The sequence below is a fragment of the Phodopus roborovskii genome, unplaced genomic scaffold (assembly GCF_943737965.1).
Source record: "Phodopus roborovskii unplaced genomic scaffold, PHOROB, whole genome shotgun sequence".
Lineage (NCBI taxonomy): Eukaryota > Metazoa > Chordata > Mammalia > Rodentia > Cricetidae > Phodopus > Phodopus roborovskii.
Window position 1 is genome coordinate 14,163,762 of NW_026125391.1, and position 23,257 is coordinate 14,187,018.

The window sequence follows — 23,257 nt, forward strand, 5'->3', positions numbered from 1 at the left end:
CACACACACACAAATTGGCAAAATTTACTCTTTATTAAACATCAATGCTCATACTATGTCTGCCACCCAGTTAGGTACAGCAAGGAGATCAGCCCCATCCTGTATATGTACAGATACTAACTGAAGAGTTGTCAGTGGTTTCTTCATGGTATTTACTACAATTACTAACCTCTTCTAGTTCCTTACTTAGGCTATGCACACACAAGTGTTTCTCCCATGTTGTTTAATGGAAGAAGAACTACATTACAATTGACTTCATATCCTTGTCTCTAAATAAAATACATTACAGAATTAAATGTCTATAAATGCATGGCTATAGATTGATTGTGAGCCTTAATCAGCTTACCCTCTTGTAACCACCTTCTGGTTATTCACAATGAGTTCCACATTTCTATCAATAAAAGTAATAATGGTTGTCTCCTCTTCAAAGTAATGTTAGTAGCCCAACCCTAATAATTAAAATCATTTTCAACTAGTAAGAACCACATTTATTCATCTTCATCTTGCTCATGATCCATACATAACAAAAGGAATAGGTAGAGACATGAGTTCGAAGTTAACAGCCTTTCCCATTAGTCTCAGGGCTAGAGCACGCCGCGCGCGTGCGCGCACACCCACACACGCCACGCCCCCACATACAAACAAATTCTGGGAGAGGATGAGTTTCAGTTTCCCACCCACCACACATTCAACACTGAAAGCCACAGGGAACAGAAGTGTTCTAGATATTCTTTACCTGTACATGTTCAATAAAATAGAAATACTATTTATGGAGAATTTAAAAGTAGTAAAAATAACATGTTCTAAATAAGGGCAAAATTTATTATCGGAAAAAAATTCAAAGTATTACAAAGTTCTTTGGCAAATACTGAGAATGTAGAATTTCATGGAGAGACAAGAATGAAAGCAGTTGTTAACATTTTATACTGTGTAATAAAATGATGCTTTAATACTACCAGTATTATCTAAAATTTACATAGTCACATGTATGATTTTAGTATAAAACTCTCCAATTACTAACAAGTGTTTGTGACTTTTCCATATATCTAAGCATTTCCTACCTTACACAACATCCTTTCATCTATACTGTATGTAAGTTTGTCAACAATGGAAAAGACAGTCACTGTCTCTTCTTCGGTGACACAGAGTCAATCTCTTCTTTGTGTTTCCTTTTCTTTTTTTTCTTCTTATGATCACTTTGGTAGCCACTGGAGTCACTGGCTTGGAAAACAGGGTCCTGATCTTCCTGGTGCCTTTTCTTCTTCTTCTTTCTCTTCTTCGGCTCTTCTTCACAGAGGTCACTCACAGAACCACCACATAGTGGGTCTGTTTCTTCCTTTGGAGTGACATCTGCACCATTTGCTAGCTCTGTGACACCATCGACTGCTGTGTGTGTTCCTGGGTCCTTCTTCTTCTTCTTTTTCTTCTTTGAAATTTTTTCAGCAGCCTCTTCAATGCCAATTTCTGCTACATCTTCAGAAACTACAGAGCTCTTAAATGGCAAACTGTAAATGAGCAGATTTTAAAAATATTAACAGCAATGAGCAAGAAGACTGGAAAAATAGGGCCAATATAATTCCGATAGACTATGGTTTTTGCACAACAAAAGTATATAAGGTAGTGTGGCTCTGACTGCAAATGTTCTATCTTATTATTACTCAGGCCACTGAATTCTACAAGTTGTCAATGGTAAAATTACCCAGCTACTTTTTGATCTTTGTTATTTCTCCCTGTGACAGGCTGGTCTCCAACTCAGGACATTCCTGTCCAAGCCTTCAGAATGCTGGGATTACTGGCACTATACCTGACCCAAATTTACAATAACATTTTTTGTTCTTGTTTTTTCTTCTTAAACTGTCCTTCTACAGAAGCTCAAACAGCTTCAGACTTTGGGGGTTGGTTAAGAAATTCCTAGCCATTAAACATTAAATCTAGTCTACTTACCTAAACCAGGGGCATTTGATTAAAAAAAAAAAAAAAAGTATTTACTTCCAGTATATACCAAAGCAATAGAGTCTCCTGTTTAGTCTCCTATTTAGTATTTCAACCATTATACACTAACCTTGTGGTATTTAGTTTTCCTCGAATGCAGAATACTCCAGCAGAATCTGAATCTAAGCGAAATACATCAAATTCTAGTTCATCACCTACATTTATCTCCAAGCTCTGCCACTCCTCATATGACATCTGCTCAGGTTTAGGGATAGAGGCATTAAAACACCCATGCACTAAACAGCCAATATGACTAGAAGATACTTTATTAACAATACCCTGTAAAAGAGAGAAAAGAAACAATATCAAGAAGAGACCTGAGAGAGTCAACTTTATAAATTCATCTCCAAAAAGAGAAAGTATCAGATTAGTGATGTTCTCATAACGAAAAAGTTTACCAAAACAACAACAACAACAACAAAAAAAAAAAAAAAACTAACAACTTACTATGTCATAGCAACGCATAATTTTAGAAAACTTAGAGACTTTAAACTTCATTAAATAATTACATTGTCCATTATAACTGGATAAGCATCAACTAAGCCAGTTCCACCTAAAGGTGTGTGTGTTTAGAGGTGGAGACAGGATAAAGACTGAGTTCCCATTGCAGGTAGTAGAAAACTCTATGACCACACTGAAATCAAGAAAGAATACATTGTGATACGCATGTATAATCTGTGAAAAGCACAAGGCAAGAAGCATGTGCAACTGGGAACAGATTAATCTTCCTATAAAAGACTGAATTTCAAAGCTCATAATTATATGTTTTACCAATTCAAATTAACATGATATAAACAATTCTATTAGGACATAGTTTATTCTTTATCAACCTGGAACACAGATTCTTGACTAAGTCAGAATAACTTACAAGTATTATGTGATTTTAAAACTTTGCTTTCCATGAAATTTAGTTTTAATTTTCCTTCAGGAGTCAATGCGCATAACATGTATTAGTTTAAAAGATGCATTTTCTGAAGCACAGAACATAATGTGTATATGCGTATAATACAAACTGTTAGGGAATGTGACAGAATAGGAAGCTTCCTTATCTGTCATGACCAGGTGTCCGATGGCCCCAACCTTAACTTCTGATGGTCTCTAAACACAACAAACTATGGTATATCCACAGAATGAGGCATTTCAGCATTGGGGGAGGGGGGGAGGAAAAGAAAGGGAGGGGGAAGAAAGGAAAACAAGGTATCAAGCTTCAAACATGAAGAAATGAATCTTGAATGCACACTGCTAAATGAGTAAGCTAATCTGAAAAGAATACTTGCTTCATGGGGCAAATCTCTCATATAGCTTAGTCAGTACAGGCACTTGCTCCCTAGCCTAATGACCTGAATTTGATCCCTAGAACCCTTGTGGTGAAAGGAGATAACTGACTCTCTGCAAGTTGTACTCTGACTTGCATGCACTGTGACATGTGCAAGCACACATAACAAATAAGTGTAATTAAAAACAAGTAGCTAGTAGCATCTTAGACAAGGCAACACTATAGGATGGGGAAACGAGCAATGATAGTCAGGAACTGATGTAAACAGTGGATATTAGGAGGTAGTGCACAGGGAAATTCCAGGGCAGTCCAAGTATTTTATATGATGCTAAACAGCACAATATATTTGTGAAAACCTAAGGAATGCACAGCTTGAAGACTGAACTCTAATATAAGCTTTGAACTTTATGGAAAGCGGATCAGGATAGCAACTGATTAACATTCTCTGGCAATCTCTCCCTATAGATGGCTATTCATAAACCAGAATACCAGAATGAGAAACCTTGAGCTAGGTCTGCCACAGTGAAGTCTCACAATCCTACTGAAATCCAGGCTAGTACCCTTAGAAGTGAATTGCTGAACCTGTGCCAGACAGGCAGAAAAGAGAAAGCTTTACTGACTACTCTTCCAACTATAGCCAACAAAATAGAAGCAAGACATGAAAGAGAGCACAGAACTATCTTGGAACCCAGTGATAGGCCTGCTGCAGTAAGAACAAATACCCAGTAGAAAATATGCTTTCAGTACACAGTCTAGAGTAAGCCTACAGATACCAGTCTGCAACAGGAGACCAGCATACCTGGTACACAGACCAATATACCTGGTACACAGACCTGAGTCTTAGCTACTTCAGTTGGTGTTGGTCTGCGGAACTCCCATTCTCTTCCTTTAACTGTGCAGGTGCCTGTAGCTGTCAGTTATGAACAAGGTCCAGTTTAGCACAGCTCTGATGTCCAATGGACTGCATTGTCCTACCACCTGAATCCTAATGTAGGGTGGTAGAACTACTGCTAGGACAGTGCTTACAAATGACGGCTTAGAACATACCTTGACAGCAGGAGGAAAACGGTGTCCCTTTGTGAGACTTGTGGTTTGGTAATCTAATTAACTCTAAAATGTGCACTTCAGTGCACCACTGAAATTGTGTAGGTCCTTGTAGTTCTGTGGTTCAGGTATGACTTACCTCAGTACCAGTACAGCTGGCCAAGGACCTGCCTACACTAACACTCCCCTAACCTTGAGCAGCAAAGAATGATACAAAACCATATTTGCTGGGGAAAGCCTGTGCAGAGATTACAGATAAGCTCTAGTGACAGGAACATACACAAGGCCAGTCTTCTCGGACTGTACTAAAGATAGCATCACCTGTGACTGGCTGTGGCAATGCTGGTCATAAATCTACCATAGCAACAGGCCACCCACAAAAATGTTGATCCTGCGTCCATGGTATGATTGATCGATATATTGTTGGCTTTGATGCCACAAATGACTTAAGAGCCTAGGACTGATCCATCCACAGTGACTCTTGTCTAAAGCAGGCAAAAGCCTAGTGTTTGATCACAGGCCAGTTATTGTAATGGAGACACTGAATCTCATTCTAGTCCCAGCACACACTTCTAGAAACAGACTACACTTTAAATATCCTTCTATTTCTTTCTAAATAATACGCTGATAGACTATCTGGAATAAAACCTGGTTTGAATGACCCTCAAATACTGAAGTAGTGACAACATACTAACACCAGACTTTGGGCTAATCAGGACCTGGGTGCTATCTAGTTCTGAAATAGTGGAAATGATCACAGGTTTGGATGAAACACACTGCTTAGGAAGCTGGACTAAATGCACTACATGCCAACACACACCACTAGCTTTACTGAGTTTACTCAGTTTAGGCACTGACTTTACTGAGTGCTCAAACTACAGTGTCAAGAATCTGACCAGGTACTCGTCACCATTTGGAAAAGGAACTTAAACATTAAAGTAAACTTTGGGGAAACTTAAGAGACGAAAGCAATTTTGAGTTGTAAAACTGCACACAGTAAAACTTACAACATGTCAGAGGCACCAGTAGGACAGATTAACAGGAGAAAAAAATAAGTGAGCTCAAAGGACCACTAGGGCAAAGTAAGCTTATTTAAAGTGCACAAAGAAATGAGGAAGAATACAGAAAGCTTAAAGGAACCCCAAGAAAGTATATAAAGAGCAAATATTCAGACTACTGGTGTCAAAGGACTTGAGAAGAACATATAAAGAAATATTAACAACAAGACATGTATCATTCAGACCCACTCTCCAAGCAGCCTGCTTATCAGTCACTCCGATCCCCACCCATGTACTACCCAGCCTAAACCAAAACAATGTAGTGTCTGTCCCAGAACTTCACGCAGGTCATCATTCCTTTGCCCATCAGTCATCCAGCCATCCACCTCTCCCCAGAAATCCAAGTAGATTTCTGAACCCATCCTCCTACCCACTTGCCTCTCAATCACCCCATTCCATCACCCCCACCTGGTCCTGGATCTGGCACCTCATGGAGTCTTCCCCAGAACTCCAGGTAGGTCACCTGAATCCATACCCACACCCACCAACAAATCAGACCCCAATATGCACTAGCAGCACTTGGCCCATTTTCCAAGTACTACTAACAGAGCATGGAGAGCCCTCTACTAAGATCTGATAGTCAGCAGACAAAATCTTCTAAACTTACACAAGTTATCTCCTAGGCTCAGAAGCTGCACCTGTCTCTTGCTGAACCAGGAACACTTCATTTATTTATTTGTTTGTTTGTTTATCTATTTATTTTGGTTTTTCAAGACAGGGTTTCTCTGTATTGCTTTGGAGCCTGTCCTGAACCAGCACCACTTTAGACATTTCATCCATGTACCAACACAGAATGGTCAAACACCATTCATCAAGCATAAGCTGACAAGCTGGGGTGAAAGCAAACCAGGAGCCAAACAACCATTCAAGAAACATGAGGCCAGAGAGTCACAACAAGAAACACTAACTCCATAGGACCCTAGGTCACTGGGTCACATGAATAACGAGTGTCCCCATTGTAATGTTCCCTGAGAAAAGAATCTCTGCTAATGCGCAGGACAATGTTTTCAAAACAGCAATTATAAATATGTTCAAGGAATTGAAAGACGGTATGAACAAATTTCTAAACAAAGACTATGAGTAAAACCAGTTGAATGAAATAAAGCAATTCAAGATATGAGAATATGATTTAATAAAAAGAAACTCTAAAGAAAAACCAAAAATGAAATAAAACTTGAACTCAAGAAGTCAGCAAAGAGCTCAGAGGAACTATTTTAAACAGAAGAGACTTCTAAGTGCCACAGACTAGGTACAAGAACACATCAGTCAAAGAAAACCTAACAAAACCCAGAAATGGGACATGTAGAAAATCTAGGTTACTGTAAAGAACAAATTTATGAATACTAAGAACACAAGAAGAAGAAAATATTCTCAACAAAATCACAGAAGAAAAGTTTCTTATCTAAGCAAAGGGATGCCTGGTAAGACCCATAAGGTTAACAAAATACCTCTAGAAAAGACTAGAAAAGTTCCCAAGACAGTCAACTCACAAAACAGAAAGAACATTGAAAGCACCAAGAGAGAAAGACCAATTCAACAATAAAGGCAGGCTCATCAGAATACCTGACTTCTCAATGGAAACCTTGAAAGCCAGGAGGACTACAAGTTCTAAGAGACCAACAAACACCATACCCAGCAAAACTATCGGTTGTAATCAATGGAGAAAAAAAAAAAAAAACTTTACACAACAAAAATAGACAAGAAATTTATGTCCACAAACCCACTCTACAGAGAATATTAGAAGATACACTTCAGTCTGAAGAGATTTAACATACCAAAGAGGGCATAAGGAATATATAATCTCAGAACTTTTCATCAAAAGATATAAAACAAACAAAAACAAAAAACAAACAAACCAAAAAAAAAAAAAAAAAAAAAAAACACCAGGGCTTGACTATGTAGATATTTGTGTTGCATTTAGAATACCCATAGATGTCAGGAAATTAGTTAAGGAGCCAAGGAAGGGGGTGGGGGGCAAACTTTCAAAAGAGGGAGGACAGATTACAGTGGTGCACAGGCTAAAAGGGAATAAAGCAATAGGAAAGTTTAAATTGAGGAGGAAATGGATGGGTCTGCTAGAGTAAATATGATTATGGGGAGAGTTAATATTAAAGACTCTTTGTAAAAGGCATATGGAAACCTGCTACTGTAGAAAATATAGATATATGCATATGTATACATATTTAAAAGAAAAGAACGAACACTATTAGCAGCCTAATTTCAGGCCAGTATATGAGTGCTTATACAATGGGTCTCCAGATGAGGCAAAAGCCCATGGGGAAAGTCTCACTCGGCAAGGACCTGTGAACTATGGGAAGCACAAAATATTACTGGGACCATGTGGCAAGCATGCCCTCTTCTCTCTCTTAATATTGATCATTCCCTTGGTGGTTTCAGTGTCATTTTGTCAATAGTGTATGAGACAGATGTGATCATTCCTGGAAACCCCATTTCTCTCCAATAATGTCCCCCTAACATTCTTTGGAAGCTGATGCTTCTCTTCTTGTCTGAAGATACCAGCTGTCACTTCAAACCCCAGGAGCTGTTCTGATTCAGTGCTGACAGGATAAGGGGCAGATCACCCCTATTTCTGTAAATATGTTTTGAATGGAATTTTTATTCTTGAAAATATGTGCCCTATGCCAATCACTTTTTAATTTTGTAAAGACTGGATGGATATACCTGCCTCAATATCTGGCCAAGCAGGCAAAACGGTAAGTGTTTTGGTTTAAAAATAATCTGATGTAAAAGTTGGAAAATTTTGACATGATTGATTTTGCTGGAGGGTAACATTGGTGGTTGAGAAAAACTTGTTAGTATGGAAAAACATGTTTTTGATGTATAAAGACAGATGGAGCTATTCAGGGAAAAGTACCAAGAGTGGATTACTTCTTTCTGAATTGTTGGCCAGCAGAGTCCAATGGGTACACAAACATATCGTCAATGCTCACAGTTTCCCTCCAGAACTTGATGGTAGGCCCTATCGGTGAAGATACACATACTTGAGTCACAAAACATGGAGAAATCAAGTGAATACTGACCTGGAAAATTCTTCACAGTGCTGTGCATACTACCAGAAAAGAAAAGTAACCATTCATTTTATCTAGCTGCAAACTCCTATGAGCTATAACAACTACTGCCTCAGCCAAATATGGCCACTGGTGTCACAGTGTAAATGAATGTTATGGGAGTAGCCACTTAGTTTCCGATTCAATTCCAAAAGATGAAACCCATGCTAACTGAACATAGTATAATATAGATCCCAGTGGCTTATTGCTATACCAATAGATCAGTTCATCTCTCAACCATTGTCAAAGAAATGTCTTCTTGAAGCAAGATAGATGGCAATTTCAGAAATGCACAACTTGTCAACATACAGAAGTGCTAGGCCCTAAATAATATATACATATCACATCTCTTCCTGCAAGACTAACTCATCTTCCCAGAAGAGGTGAAGAGATTGTTAAGAACCACAGTTGGTGGATGATACAATGAAAGAAGCAGCACATATGAACTCGTGTGATTATTGACATTATGAGTAAGACTAGGCCAAGCTAAAGCCAGATAAAAGTAAACATGGAGGAGGATGAAGTGGGAAGGAAGTTCCACCACTACCTGAGGAGCTTTTGGTATTAGATAGCTGATGGAAAGGGAGATTCAGTTTTCTTCACAGGTGAGATAACTGATAGATTTACCATACTCCAGGGAAGGCCTCTCACCCAAAACTATTTGGGCAACACAAATTAGACTTCAGGGGCTAAGAAATAAAATAAAAAAGGAAATATGAAACCGGGTGGGTAGGGAAGTGGGAATAGATCTGGTAAGAGCTGAAAGAGTGGGGCGTCGAGACGGTTATAATCAAAACACATTGTATGAAATTCTCAAGGAATTAACAGAAATTTTTTTGAAAATGAAATCATGTTTTCTGCCTACAACTAAATGAAGTCAGAAATGAAAAACTGTAAGAAGCTTTGAATACAAAAGACACAGAGAAACTCTGTTTGGAAAAAGCAAAGGCGGGGAGGGGAAAACTATACAAAAAAGGAGATTAGACAACTTAGTTTATGTGTGAATATTTTTGTGTTCAGGTGATGTACATGTGTGTTTAGAGGCAAGAGTTACACATTGAGTGTCTTCCTCAATTGTTCTCCACCTTAACTTTTCTGAGACAATGTCTCACCAGGTCTAGAGCTCACTGATTGGGCTACACTAGCTAGTTAATGAATATAAGGCACTTACCTGCCTGTCTCCATTACCCGGAGTGCTTGAGTCACAGGTGTTTGTCACCACATAGTTTTCATGTGAGAATTTGGGATCAAACCTCAGGTTTTCATGTTTGTGCAGCAGGCACTTCACTAAGCCATTCACCAGCTTCTAGAAAACTTACTTTGAACAACCAATGAGTCAAGGAAGGTATGGTGAAGAGTATTTTAAATTTGAAAGGTATTATAAACTTCACCAAACAAGTGGAAATAGAAACACAAGATATCTAAATCTATTGGATAAACAGAAACAGTAAATTTTTGTCAGTTGCAAGCCAGACTGTCCAAGACCTTCTCACTAGGCCCTTGATGAAAAGAGAAAGCTAATTATATGTGACCTTGCTGAGGGGCAGACTTGGCAAGATCTGGTATGGGGCTGGAACCTGGCCACTCGCCCTACATCCCCAGCAGAGATGGGAGCTATTAGTCCCAAGTGTGTTCAGTTTGTGACATACTTGATATATCCTATGTTCTGATGGGAGATGTCATTCTGTAAATATGTTTCTCTTGTTGGTTAATGAATAAAGCATTGTTGGCCAATAGGAAAGGAAGATAGGCGGAACTAGAAGACAAGGAGGATTCCTGAAGTGGTAGGGAAGAGTTCCAAGATGGAGGACAGAGGGACGAGTTCCAAGATGGAGGATGGAGAGAGAAGATCTTCTTCTCTCCAGTAAGAGGAGACCATGTGGAAATACTTAGATTAATAAAAATGGGTTAATACTTAAGACAGAGCTAGCTGACAAGAAACTAGTAACTGGCCAAAAGAATTATATCTAAACATCTCTGTGTGTATTATTTGGGGCAGGCGCGGTAGTGGGACCTGAACGGCAGGGTAAACTACTTCTAACAATGTTCTCTCTCTGCAACACTGCTTGATTAGCTTCCTCCTGACTCTGTCCCATTTTTTTCCTTGAAAACTACACTTAATAAATTTGCATGGCCTAAGATACAGCTTGTGCAAGACTTTACCATAGCTTTCCTGTCTTCTTTCTTTTCTCATCCCCTTGTCCAGGTTATACCTCCCTACATGCTGGTCCCAGAGGCTGCTGAGATAGCTCCCCTCCCCTTAAATAACATGTACAATTACCCCTGCTGTTGGGTCTTCTACCACAATAAGACTTTAGACAACCCCCCCAAGTTGCTGGGGATCCACATGCTCTGGTAGCAGGGAACAGAGTCATCAAACTGTTACTGAACTGAAGGCTACCCCCCCCCCCGCCCCCGGGCAAACCCTAGAGCTTGGAAGTGCTAGGCAGGCTTCTTGGGGGAAGTGTCCCAAGTGTCCATTAATATTGGCACTGGAAAATTATGACTGAATTTAAGGCTTGTCCAACATGTGAGGATTCACACCTGATATGTAATCCTGCTCAAAAGCCCATGGCTGGGGAGGTCACAGGCCCTAATGGTGAAAACACTGCTCTTGTTTTTGCTAAATAGACATGATACAACCATCAAAATGACTTCTAAGTAGTTGTAATTTTTCTCATGGCTAGTGCTGCTATTGGCTTTGTCAGAGAAGATACTTTTTGTAGTGAGACAGCAGCGATTGTTAACTTGTCAAAGTGATGAGAATGGTCTCAGTCATAAATGGGACATCTATATTACCCTCTTCCAAGACTCAGGAAAACACTGAGAAAGAGGGAGTGGAAAGAATGTAAAAGCCAAAGGAAGGGTAGAATATTGTAGGTCTGGGCTCCTATTTGGGGTTATATTGGTGTCTGTGGGCCACCCTGCATTTGGAATAATAATCTGAGTAGCCTGCCACCAGGGGCCATGATGGCATCAGAACCCAGGCTGCAGCTGATGTCTATAAAGCCTACCGCATCCGGGGTCTGTGTTGATGTTCATAGCCTGTGTCACCACCAAAGACCACAAGGATGTCCAGGCTCTAGGTCACCACCTGTGACCATGTCGGGGACTGAAGGATGTGCAGCTTCTGGGGCCATGCCAACCTGAGTGCCCAGTGCTACCACCATGACCATGGAGTAGGTCAGGTTGCTGCAGGGGGCCATGTCTAGGTCCTTGGCCCCACCACTGCCAGGAATAGCATTGATGTTCATGGCTCAAGTTACCACTGAAGACAGTACAGATGACCAGGGTCTGAGCCAATACCTAAGACCACATAGGTGCCCGAGGATCATGCTGTCATCAGGGCCATGAAGACTGGGGTGGCCTATGCTGCCACCCAGGGTCAGGTTTGGGTCTGTGTTGAGGTATGTGGTGCCTGTTGTCATCAGAGGCAATGCAACTGCTTGGGATCTCTATCGCCACCTGGGACATGTTAGAGTCCAACAACCATACTGCTGCTGGATCCAAGCAGATGTGAGAGGCATACACTGCCACCAGGGTCCACGGTGACATCTACGTCCAAGCTGCTGCTGATGGCCATGTCTGGGTTCATGGTCCTGACATAGCTATGGTCTGTGCTGATTTCCACTTCTGTGGCAATATCAACTGTCCATGTCACCATATGAACCATGTGTTGAACCAGGAGCTGAAGTACAAGGGACTGCTAAGCCGGCCCCACTACTCACTGGCCATGGAGAGCTGACCCATCCCTTGCCAGCCCTGCAGTAACAGATCCTGATCACCCTGGCAAGGGAAAGCTGGGCCCCACCCCTAATAAGAGAGTTGGCCAATCATATTTGGGAAAGATGGCCCCACTCCTCCCTGAGGGGAGTGGTCGGAGGTTGCCCATACTGATCAACTCAGCAGCAACCTGGTACACATCCAGGGCTTTGAGCTGGCACACCCCTACTCCACCTACGACCTGCTACAGTATGTGAAAGGACTGGTCCTGCAGAGCCATGACCAAATTGTCTACATTTCTCGGAACAACAACAGGATGTCTGGGGAGTTTCTGTGGAGGTGATGGTGTGACGGAGGCTAGAGGCCTTGAACCTGACCAATGACACATTACATAATGAACATCTGAAAGGAACACTGTTTGAACAAAAGGGTATATATACTGCATGATACACAGCAGCTCCCAATGCCACTAAGACAAATGAAGAGACAATGGAGAGCAAAGACGGGAGAGTAGAACTAGTTCTCAGGAAAAGTAAGCAAGATTGGTAAAGCTGTACAGGAAATGGGGGTAGCAGCAAATAAAGTGAAAAACAAAGTTATATTCCAACTGGTTGTACAGAAATTAGAAGACTGTTAGAGATAATTTCTAAATAAATAGTGTGTGTGAACATATTGGAAAATCTAAAAGAAAGGAACATATTTCTGTACACATATGACATAGCTTAGCTGAACCAAGTCCACTGGAATAGACCTATAACAATGACACTGAACTGGTAATTAAAAAAAAAAAAAAAAAAAAAAAAAAAAGCCCCATATGAAGAAAAGACTATGATCATATGGCTCCATCACTTAATTTTTCCAAAAAGTTCTTACTTTTGAGTGAGAACGACCACAGTGCTTCTCTAGCTTTGCTGTATTACTAAAAATGAGGATATTCATTCTGTGCATATAACCTTATTACAAAACCTGAAAATGATATAAAATGAAATCTAGTAATTCCATATTCCTGGTGAACAGACTAAAAAAAAAAAAAAAAAAAAAAAAAAAAACTTAAAATAATGGTAACTGAAGATAACAGTGTTATCAAAAACTCATGTAATATTGTCAAGTTAACCAGTTTCTTTATGGGAACTTAAGAATTGCATGACATTCATACACAACATACACAAATCAGTTAAATATAACAATTGCTCAAATAGAATGAAGGATTAAAATCAGACAATCATTTTAATAGATGAAAACACAGCATTTGATAATTTTCAACATTCCTTCTTGATAAAAGCCCTTAAGAAGAAAGAACGTAACACAATAAAGACTTATGAAGACTTATGAATGTCAACTAAGAGCCAACAACATATTGGAAGGGGAAACAGCACTTCCTATTAAACCTCAACTAATACAAATTATCTATTCTCACTGCCCTCCTTAAATTCAGTACTGGAAACTAGACAGAGCAAGTAGGTATTACAATGAAACGGAAGGCAGACTGACAGGAAAGTCTTAATTATCCCCATGCATAGGCAGGATGATTCAATACACACACACACACACACACAAAGAACAAGTATTCCACCAAAATATCTTAGAACTGACAAGTGTATTCAGCTAAGTAGCACATATAAAATTAAAAACACAAATTCAGTAGCTTTTCTAAATAGTATAATAAATTTATTAGAAAATGGTCAAATTAACCCTATTCACACTAGCCCGACACCAAAAATACTCAGTGATAAACTTCATTAAGAAAATGAAAGACTTCTACAATGTAAAATAAAACTCACTGAAAGAAAGCAAAGACCAAAAAAAAAAAAAAGGTATCCCAAGTTCACATTTAGAAGACCCAATACCATTAATGTCCATACGCCTAAAAGCAATCTAAATAGAGTGATATCCAAAAGACAAATAATATTCTTCATAGAATTAGAAAACGAAATCCTTCATACATATTGAAGCACAAAAGACAAAGAACAGCGAAAGCAATCCTTTAAAGGAGGAACAAAGCTCGCTAAGACACAATATTCTATTTCAAGTCACACTGCAGAATACAAGAAACCCCAATAGTATGATACTGTCATGAAAACAGATACACAGTTTAATGGGAAACAGAGAACCAGAAAATAAACTCAGGCATTGCAGCTGGCATATTTTAACAGGTTCCAAAACAGCCTCTCCTGACAAAACTGGATTTTAGATCTTAGTTAGAAGACTGAACCTTGACAACTGCATGAAAATCAACTCTAAGTGGATGAAAGATCTTAGTGCCATACACAAAAGTCTGACTCTACCAGCAAACAGAAGAAATATGTCAAGACAGAAATAAAGGATTTTTCTATACAGGACAACCAAAACAAAAGAAACAAAAGCAAACAAAACACTTAGAACACTGTAATTGAAGTGAGATTATATAAACTAAAATGCTTCTGCCCAACAAAGGAAACAGCCAAGAGTTAAAGAAACAACATGGAAGATAGGGGAAATGTTTGCTAGTTGTTCATGTGACAGAATATAAAGAATATCCAGAATATAAAGAAAAAGAACTGAAAAGTAAGTCGATTAAAAATGGGCAAATGATCTGATTTGACACACCCCAAAAGAAGCAGCAGAAAGGGCCAATAAACATGAGGTAAATGCTCACAAGGGAAATATAAGTCACAATTTCAATGAGATACCTGTAGACTGTGGGACCCTACTGGGTGTGTCTATGAGACATTTCCAAAGAAGATTAACAAACAGCCCTGAAGAGGAGCTGAACAGGGGCAGGGCTCAGAGAGCGTAAGAGGAGAAAAGTAGGAATTTTGTTAGGTACCAGCATTTCTCCCTGCTTCTTGGCCCAGCAGAATGCAAACTCTGTACTCTGCGCCCCTTGCCAAATAAAGCACAAACCAAACAAAATCTTTCCTCCCTCAAGCTGTTTCTGCCAGGTATTTTGTCATAGCACAAGAAGATTACTCAATACTGAACATCCAACAGTGAATAACAACAAAAATTACATGCTAGAAAGATATGAGAGCAAAGAACTCATCCAAGCTCCTGTTGTCAATGTAAATTAACAGACATTATGGGAAGGAGGATAGAAACAAAGGGAGTGTTACCATATGATGATAACAAGCAATAGATATAAAATCAGCACAGAAAAGAAATGCCTGTTCACCCACGTTTACACAGCACTGTTCACAATAGCTAAGACACAGAATCAAGGATCTCTGTCAAGGATGAATAATTATGGTTTGTATACACAGCACAATACTATGAAATAAACATATCCACAAAGAAGAATGAATTCCTGCAATTTGCAGCATGAAGAGAACTGGAGTGCATCATGTTAAAAGAAATCAGGCACTGAAAGAAAGGCAAGTTCAGGTTTTCTTCCATGTGGAAACTAAAATTCATTTTTAAAAGTAATGAAGTAAAATAATGATTACTAGGGCGTGGAAAGAGTGCTAGGTCAGGATAGGGACACATAGAGAGAAATCTATATAACAAAAGTGAGGAAAAAAATGATGTACATACCATTAACTTCTGTCCTGGTTCAGGGCAGAAAATAACAAAATCTGCTTCAATGTTAAGATGAATATGTCCTTGATCATCATAAATATCTCCCAATTCACCCACAACTCTGATGTTATCATATGCAATAGGGACACCCAAAAGGCTGTTAAAGAAAAAAAAGAAAGTTAATCCTTTCTAAAAATAGTCATGCTGGAGCCAGGCAATGGTGGCAGGAGGCAGAGGCAGGTGGATCTCTGAGTTCGAGGCCAGCCTGATCTACATATGAAGTCCAGCCAGAGTTGCACAGAGAAACCTTGTCACAAGAAAAAACAAAACAAAACAAAGATATCCACATTGATCTGCTATATCTCCCAGTAATTCCCAAAAAGTAATGGTATCATGGCATCACTTGGTCTTATAAGCTAACAGTATCAGATCATAGCAATTACTTACACTTGACCCAAAAATCCCAATGTCTTGGTTAGCAACGTCTTGCTAAAATATCTATCAATATGGGTCTTCAGAACTCTGCACTGGCAATAAAATGACACTTCCTTATATGCTATCTATGTGTCTCAGTCATACTAGGAGAATTAATGGGACTAAGCGAGGAAAAACATCTAGGTATCCATATGAGTGAAATGGGAAATTTTGACACTATCATTACCGAGGTTCTATGCCTGACGATACATAACAAAGGAAGCATTACTGTTTAAGCTACAGCCTCTAATCTCTGGATCCAATGGCTTAATAAAGAAAAATACTAAACCAAAACTTTGTCTAGTGAAATGTCATGTATATAAAACTATATCATTTAGGAACTGACCAACACTTTACTACTTTTTTATCTCCCACATCAAATACTTCCTGAAGAAATTTCCCTGACTCCCAAAGAAATCACTCCTCTACCACATGTAATAATTTAGTACTACTCGTAACCAAGCTTCATTGAAAGGAAGATTTGAGCATTTAAGACTTCTTTGGAACTACTAGGAGAGAATACATTTGATATCTTTAAATAATCCAAGGATGCAAAATGGAAAAGAATGGGCTTTGTTTTATTTCATTTCCCCCACAACTGGCCTCTTACAGGTTCATCTTAAAAGTTATAATGTGATTTTTAGAACACTACTTACTTTCCCTAAGAAAACAGTGCACAGTTGAAATGGGATAACTTTTTTAAAAATCCTGCCACTGAAAAAAGGGTTAAGTCTGTCAAGTAGGAAATGATGGTGAGATGACTTAAGCAAACAGGGGAGTCTGGGAGGAATCACAATTCTCTCTCTCTCACTCTCAATTTAAAGAAAAGCATACAGACCTACTCATGTTAGAGGATTGTCCACAAGTCTGAAAACATAAACTAAACAGGACAAATGGTTAATTAATATTATAATACAATTACCAACATTTTCAATATTTTGTCCCTTCCTTGCTTTATTAATGCTTAATACTCAAATAATACTGAAACCTAATCTGCACTGAAAAAAAAAAAAAAAAGGTTTCATTAAGCGGAATCCAGATAAATTTAAGAGTATATTCTATTCTACACAGGTGCATTAAACAATTCTGTTACAGAAATTATCAGGTTATAAGAATCACTTCTATTATATATCTCTAAATATTTTCCCCTAGTGGAAATACTACATAACTGCCTGAATTTCCATATTTAATGATCACCTTATATATTATTAAATCCTCGAACTTCTAATCATTTTCCTAAAATAATTACAAAATTTGCTAATTAATCTCCATCTACTGCCTCACTCTATTTAAAATATCATCTAATTCGAATTTGTTTCTTAAACTGCAGATATGACCATGTCCCGGGGACTGTAGACATGCACTATTCCTCTCAAGGGAGTGCCACGTCTCAGTTGGAGTCTAATAAGTGGATAAAACAACTGTACTGTAAGAATCAAAAGCATGGGACTGGAAAGATGCTTCAGTGGTTAAGAGGACTTGCTGTTCTTGCAAAGTACCCACGTTCTGTTCCCAGCACCCACTTGGTGGTTCACAACCATCCATAATTCTAATTTCTGAGGGCTCCAGGCATGCACATGGTGCACACACAAACAAGTAGGCAAAACACTCTTGCACATAAATACATCTTGTGAATGCTTGTGTCTAGAGAACTGTTCCTACAAACAAAACTAGGCAAAAGTTGATATTTATCATGCGCCTCCAATTGGGCCCTACAAAAGGAAACCTCGGGAAATAGCCTAAGCAAACAACAAACCCGCCTATGTTTTACAATGAAACGACTTGTTTATATGCTGTCTTCCAAGAACGAAAGAAATTAGTACTAACATCAAACTTTCACTACTAATGAGAACACACCCGGAAGTGGCTAAATGAAACTTTTACAAGGCTCAGCCTACTGGGTCTCTAGACACTGTGCACGACTAGTCTCCACGTTGGTAATGCTCTTTGCGCTGCCACCGCGGCCGCTCACATTGCTGTCAGCTTGGTTCCCAGGAGCTGGGCCACCACTTTGTGGATGGCGACTGTGGACCCCTGAGACCTCAGTCTCAGAAGCTCGTGCGACTGTACTTCCGCAGCGCAGGGGGATCACGAAGCCACGGCCCATTCCCCAGCTGAGAAGGGGCGGCAGGCAACGTCGGAGCTGCCGGACGACAAGAGCCGGAGAGACCATACCTCTCGGAGTAGCGCAGGAGCTCGGCGTCCAGCTGCTCGCGGATGCCCGTGCGCTTCCTGCTCAGGTAGCGGGGCGACAGGGCGATGTGCCTGCGGTGCGGGGCGGCCACCAGGCAGGAGTAGCGGCTGCTCACCAGCGCACACGCCGCGGCGTAGCTCGGCAGCTCCAGGCAGGGCAGAACCCCGGTCTGACCCGCCACGGGCCTCTCCGAGGCCGCCCTGGGCCTCTGAGACGCCACACAGCCCGCAGCCATGCGGCCAGCTGGGTACTTCAGGGGCGCGCACGACTGACGTCAGCACCTGCGCCCCGCCTCCGACGCCCAGATGACATCATCAATCAGCGACCCGCCCTGGCCGGAGGATTTTTTTTTCTTCTTCTTCTTCTTTCCTAAGGCTGCATTGTACAGGTGTGAGCAGCAGAGGGCAGCTGCTCGTTCCCAAATATAGATAAAACACGGAGGCCTTAGTAACCCACTGAGCATGCAAACCCAGAGGCCTGTGTAGAACATTCCTCACTGCCAAGTGTGCTGTTATGGGGAGAAGTTTGATTGTATTGATCTGTGCACTCGGACCTAAAAAAGGCAGAGGCTCAATATAACCTGATTTTTTTTTTTAAATCTCTTCAGTTGCTTTTAACGCTGGGCCAAGGTCTAGTAAAGTAATATTTTCTCTTTGCGTGTTTTCGCTTTTTTGCTTTTAGACAGTGTCTCTCCGTGTATCTCTGACTGGCCTGAAAGTCACTGTGTTGAAGCCCACTTGAAAATCACAGGCTGATTTAGATCTCTTAGACATCTGGCAGCCTCTGCCTCAGGAGAGCTGGGATGAAAGGCACGTGCCACTTCTCCTGGTTAAGTATTTTCTTTACTGGATTTAGTAAGAGCTTTAACAGGAGTGTCCCTTATCAGTCGCATTGTTGCCTGACAATTGTTTATGATCTGAAGCTGTTCGATAAGGAATAGGAAACAGTAGTGGAGTATATTTCCTATGGTGAACCCAGACCTACACAGAAACCACGAATCTCAAAACCACTATATCTTGCTTCCCTCTTCTTTCTGCTAAATCACAGTGAGGGTGTCATGCCATGCTTTTCACGTGGCTAAGCCCAGCTACCGACCTTGGGTCTTTGTTGTACACCCAGACATCAGTCAAATCAGCAGGAGGACTCAAAGAGGAAGCAATGCTCCATTTGGTCAGCACTGTCCAACAGCCCAACTCAACAGTTCTTTGGTTCCTACAACCCCCCACTTTTTTCAACAATGACCCCTATTGTTCATCTGGCTCTTACAATCCCTCACCTTCTTCAGCAATGACCCCTAAGCCTTGGGTGTGGAATTGTACTATAAATGTACCAATTTAAACTAGGATCCACAACCCTACCTTGTGATGGATAGTTTTCTTAAGGAGCCCAGAACTACCAGCCCAGAGATGGCACCACCCACAATGGGGTGAGTCATCCCCCATGAATCATTAATTGAGAAAATGGCTTACAAATGTCATAGATGCATTTCCTCAACTGGGACTCCTTCCTTTTTGATGACACACAACACCAACCAATGCAATATCCTTTATGATTTTTTTATTTCAAATAAAATGGGGTCAAATTGCTCTTAAAGTACAATGATAGACATTTCAAGTCCACTAACAAGACATTCAGTGGCCTTTAGCTTCTACTACAAAGATCCTGATTTTAGCCAAAACATGAGTATTAGTGGTCTTGCCAATGTGAATTATAGAAGCCAAGATTTAGCATCAGGTGGCATGAGTATAGACCATAGCTCTGGCACATTGGACAACTTGTGTGTGATTTGGGGTTCTAGCTTCTTAATCTTCAATTCAGAGGTCCAGGATATCTTGTACCCTCATGATAATCGCTGCAGGATCTGCTGGAACCACATTGGAAGCAGTCCTGCATATTGTATAAAAGCAGTCCTGAGTATCGAGGCAAGGATATCATGCACAGGCCTATGTCTGTGACGTCATTCACCAGCATGGGAAACAGTCCTGAATACCATGCCCCCATGGGAATGAGACCTAAATAAGTTATACACACATCCTAGATATGATGTATCCACCTAGGAAAAAAGGTATAGAAATCTTGTACCATAGATACCTTATACCTGGGGAATTGGTTCTGAGTATCGTGTACTTACACAGGAAGGGGTTCTAAATATGTAGTACATACAGTGGAAGCAGTCCCACACATATTTTACATACATGGCAGTCAGGCAGGCATGGATTTGTTGTTCACCCATGGTAAGCAATCCTCAGCATGTTGTACCCATATAAGAAGCAGCCATGCACAGCAAGTCCCATGTAAGTATATGGACATTATGTACCCACATAGGAACAATTTCTGGATACCATGTACCTGGATGTTAAGCATCCAGAATTTGTTGGAACCACACTGGGAGCCCTCCTGTATATTATATAAAAGCATGGGCCCCAGTTCTGGATATCCCATAACCACTTTGATGGAGTCTGGATATCCTGTACCTGCCTGAAAAGCAGTCCTTGATGTCATGTTCCCACATTGAAAACAGTCCTGGATATCGTGTACCTTCATGGGAAATTGCCAAGAACTGTGGGGTTGGCCTGGCCTCGCTGCCTTGAGAGATATGCATCATAGGTTTTTTGGGTTAGAGTCCATGGCTCTTGAGGCACTGAGTGCCTTTCGGTTCCTCAGAAACGGAGACACTCCCTCAGGCAGTGAAGCATTCAGGTGGCCTGTTTCTCTGCATTCCCTAGAAGTCAACAAAGCATATTGAAGTTTGACAATTAGTCTTAGACATTAATGTAATATATATATATATATATATATATATATATATTATTGCTCTTGGCAACCACCATTGTATTCTGTTTCTGATAAAAGGATGAAAAGTCTGATTGCATGAAATATATTTGTCACAGCTCAGTCCTGCTGTGGTCCCTCCATTCCAGCCTGGTTTTCATTTCTCATCAGCCATATCATGTAATATTTGTCTGGCTAGTAAACACTGGCACTTACAGGAAACAGTCTGGGTAACATATAAAATCATGGGAAACGGTGTTGGATATCATTTACCCACATGGGAAGCCATCCAGGATATTATGTATCTGCTTGGCAATCAATTCTGGATATCATGAACCCACGTGGCAAGCAGCCCTTGGTTTCATATTGCCACATGAGAAGCAATACTGGTTATCATGTATCCACATGGGAAGCAGTTCTACCCATTTAAGAATCAGGTCAAGATTTCTGTAACCACCCCCCCAACAAGCAGTTCTGGATATCATATGCCCAGAGATAAGCAGTCATGGATTTATTGGAACTGCATTGGAATCAGTCCTCTATATCATGTAAGACCTTTGGGTGCTGTCCTAGATACTATTACCATGTTTGGGGAAAAGGCATGGAAATCATGTATAGCCCTGACAATCAGTTAGTAATGTAATGGATGGAAGGCAGACCTGGATTTCATGTGTCCATATGGGAAGCAGGCATGGATATATTATCGCCAGATAGAAATCAGTCCTGGATATGATGTTCCTGCACTCCAAGAAGGCAGGATATCATATAGCAGCTTGGGTAGTTGTCCTGGATATCACGGAATTGGCAAACTAAGACTTTTGTATCTGAGGAAGTCAGGAGAAAGACACACACACTCCTGATGACTTCTTTTTTATTCTGTCTCCTTATTTTTCTTCTATATCTCTCCTGGTGTTTTCCTTCTCATCTTGATGTTTTCCTTCTAACTTTATTTTTTCCCTTACAGCTTATGTACCCCAGGAAAATCTTCAAGGATTATAAAATTACAATGTTGTTACATTCTATTTTTCAGTTGAATGACTATAAGAAATACCAGTAAAAAAAAAATAACATGTTTTCCATATTCCTTAGATGATTAAACATTTTACATATTACAGGTGAAAAGCAAGTTGTCCAGAGAATCCATATACATTCATGACCGAGAAACTTGTTATAGATTAACAGAGAGTGAGCAAGTAAGGGTATTTTTCCCAGCCAGTTCTTTTGCTAGCAGACTGCATTTTGTGTTCAAAGAAAGGACCAATCATTTTATTACTTATCTTAAAAGGTAATCTTAAAAAGACTCTTAAAGGCATCACAGATCTAAATTTTTGTATATGAAAAACAATCAGTACTCTCTAATCTTTGGGGTGTATGCCCATTTCTCAATACTTTACTCTATTAGTAAGCTAAGGACAGGAATGGGTACAAGGAATTAGTCATCACCTTTGGTCAGCAACTCATCCTAGCAAGTAAGGCATGCCAGCTACTAATACTTGGGCTACATTGTTCTTGTTCCCTAACCTTAATGAACTCCTCACTCGACTATGTACTTTTCTAAAACTTTAGATTATCTTCTTGGGTTCCTCACCTCAAAACTATTTAACAAAATCATCTCAATATAAACTTAAGATATTTTCAACACTTTGTTTCAGCTATGATGTACTCCTAGACCTGTGACCTGTGAACACATCTCCCAACATTAAGGTTAAAGAAATTTAAGCTAGCTGGGCTACTGGGACTCAGTTGTTTTTCTTTATTATTATTATTATTATTATTATTATTATTATTATTATTAATTTTATTTAAATTAGAAACAATCTTATTTTACATATCAATCCCAGTTCCCTCTTTCTCCCATCCTCCCATGCTCCCAATGACTCCCCCATCCCATCCCCCATCCACTCCCCAGGGAGGGAGAGGCCTTCCATGAGGGATCATCAAAATCTGTCAAGTCATTTGAGGTAGGGCCTAGGCCCTTCCCCATGTGTCTAGGGTATCCCTCCATGGAAAATGAGCTCCCAAAGTCCATTCATGCACTAGGGATACATCTTGGTTCCACTGTCAGAGGCCCCATAGACTACCCAATCCTCCTAGCTAACATTCACATTCAGCAGACCTGGTTTGGTCCTATGTAGGTTCCCCAGCTGTCAGACTGGGGTCC

At 40.2% G+C, this 23,257-nt stretch overlaps 1 protein-coding gene across 1 annotated transcript; it reads right to left on the bottom strand.

Moving 5' to 3' along the window:
* Positions 1 to 820: 820 nt before the first annotated feature.
* On the bottom strand, positions 821 to 18,594 carry Polr1f (RNA polymerase I subunit F). Its single transcript, XM_051175102.1, has 4 exons — positions 18,306 to 18,594; positions 15,672 to 15,813; positions 2,063 to 2,271; positions 821 to 1,505 (listed from the first exon to the last, which is right to left on the bottom strand). The coding sequence occupies exons 1-4, from the start codon at positions 18,557 to 18,559 to the stop codon at positions 1,121 to 1,123; spliced, it is 990 nt and encodes a 329-aa protein (XP_051031059.1). The 5' UTR covers positions 18,560 to 18,594; the 3' UTR covers positions 821 to 1,120.
* Positions 18,595 to 23,257: the final 4,663 nt, after the last annotated feature.

Coding starts and splice junctions, on each gene's coding strand:
- Polr1f (XM_051175102.1), bottom strand. CDS start 18,559: ATGGCTGCGGGCTGTGTGGCGTCTCAGAGGCCCAGGGCGGCCTCGGAG. Junction 15,814..18,305: donor CTCCTGCGCTACTCCGAGAG/GTATGGTCTCTC, acceptor TTTCTTTAACAG/CCTTTTGGGTGTCCCTATTG. Junction 1,506..2,062: donor GGAAAACTAAATACCACAAG/GTTAGTGTATAA, acceptor GCTCATTTACAG/TTTGCCATTTAAGAGCTCTG.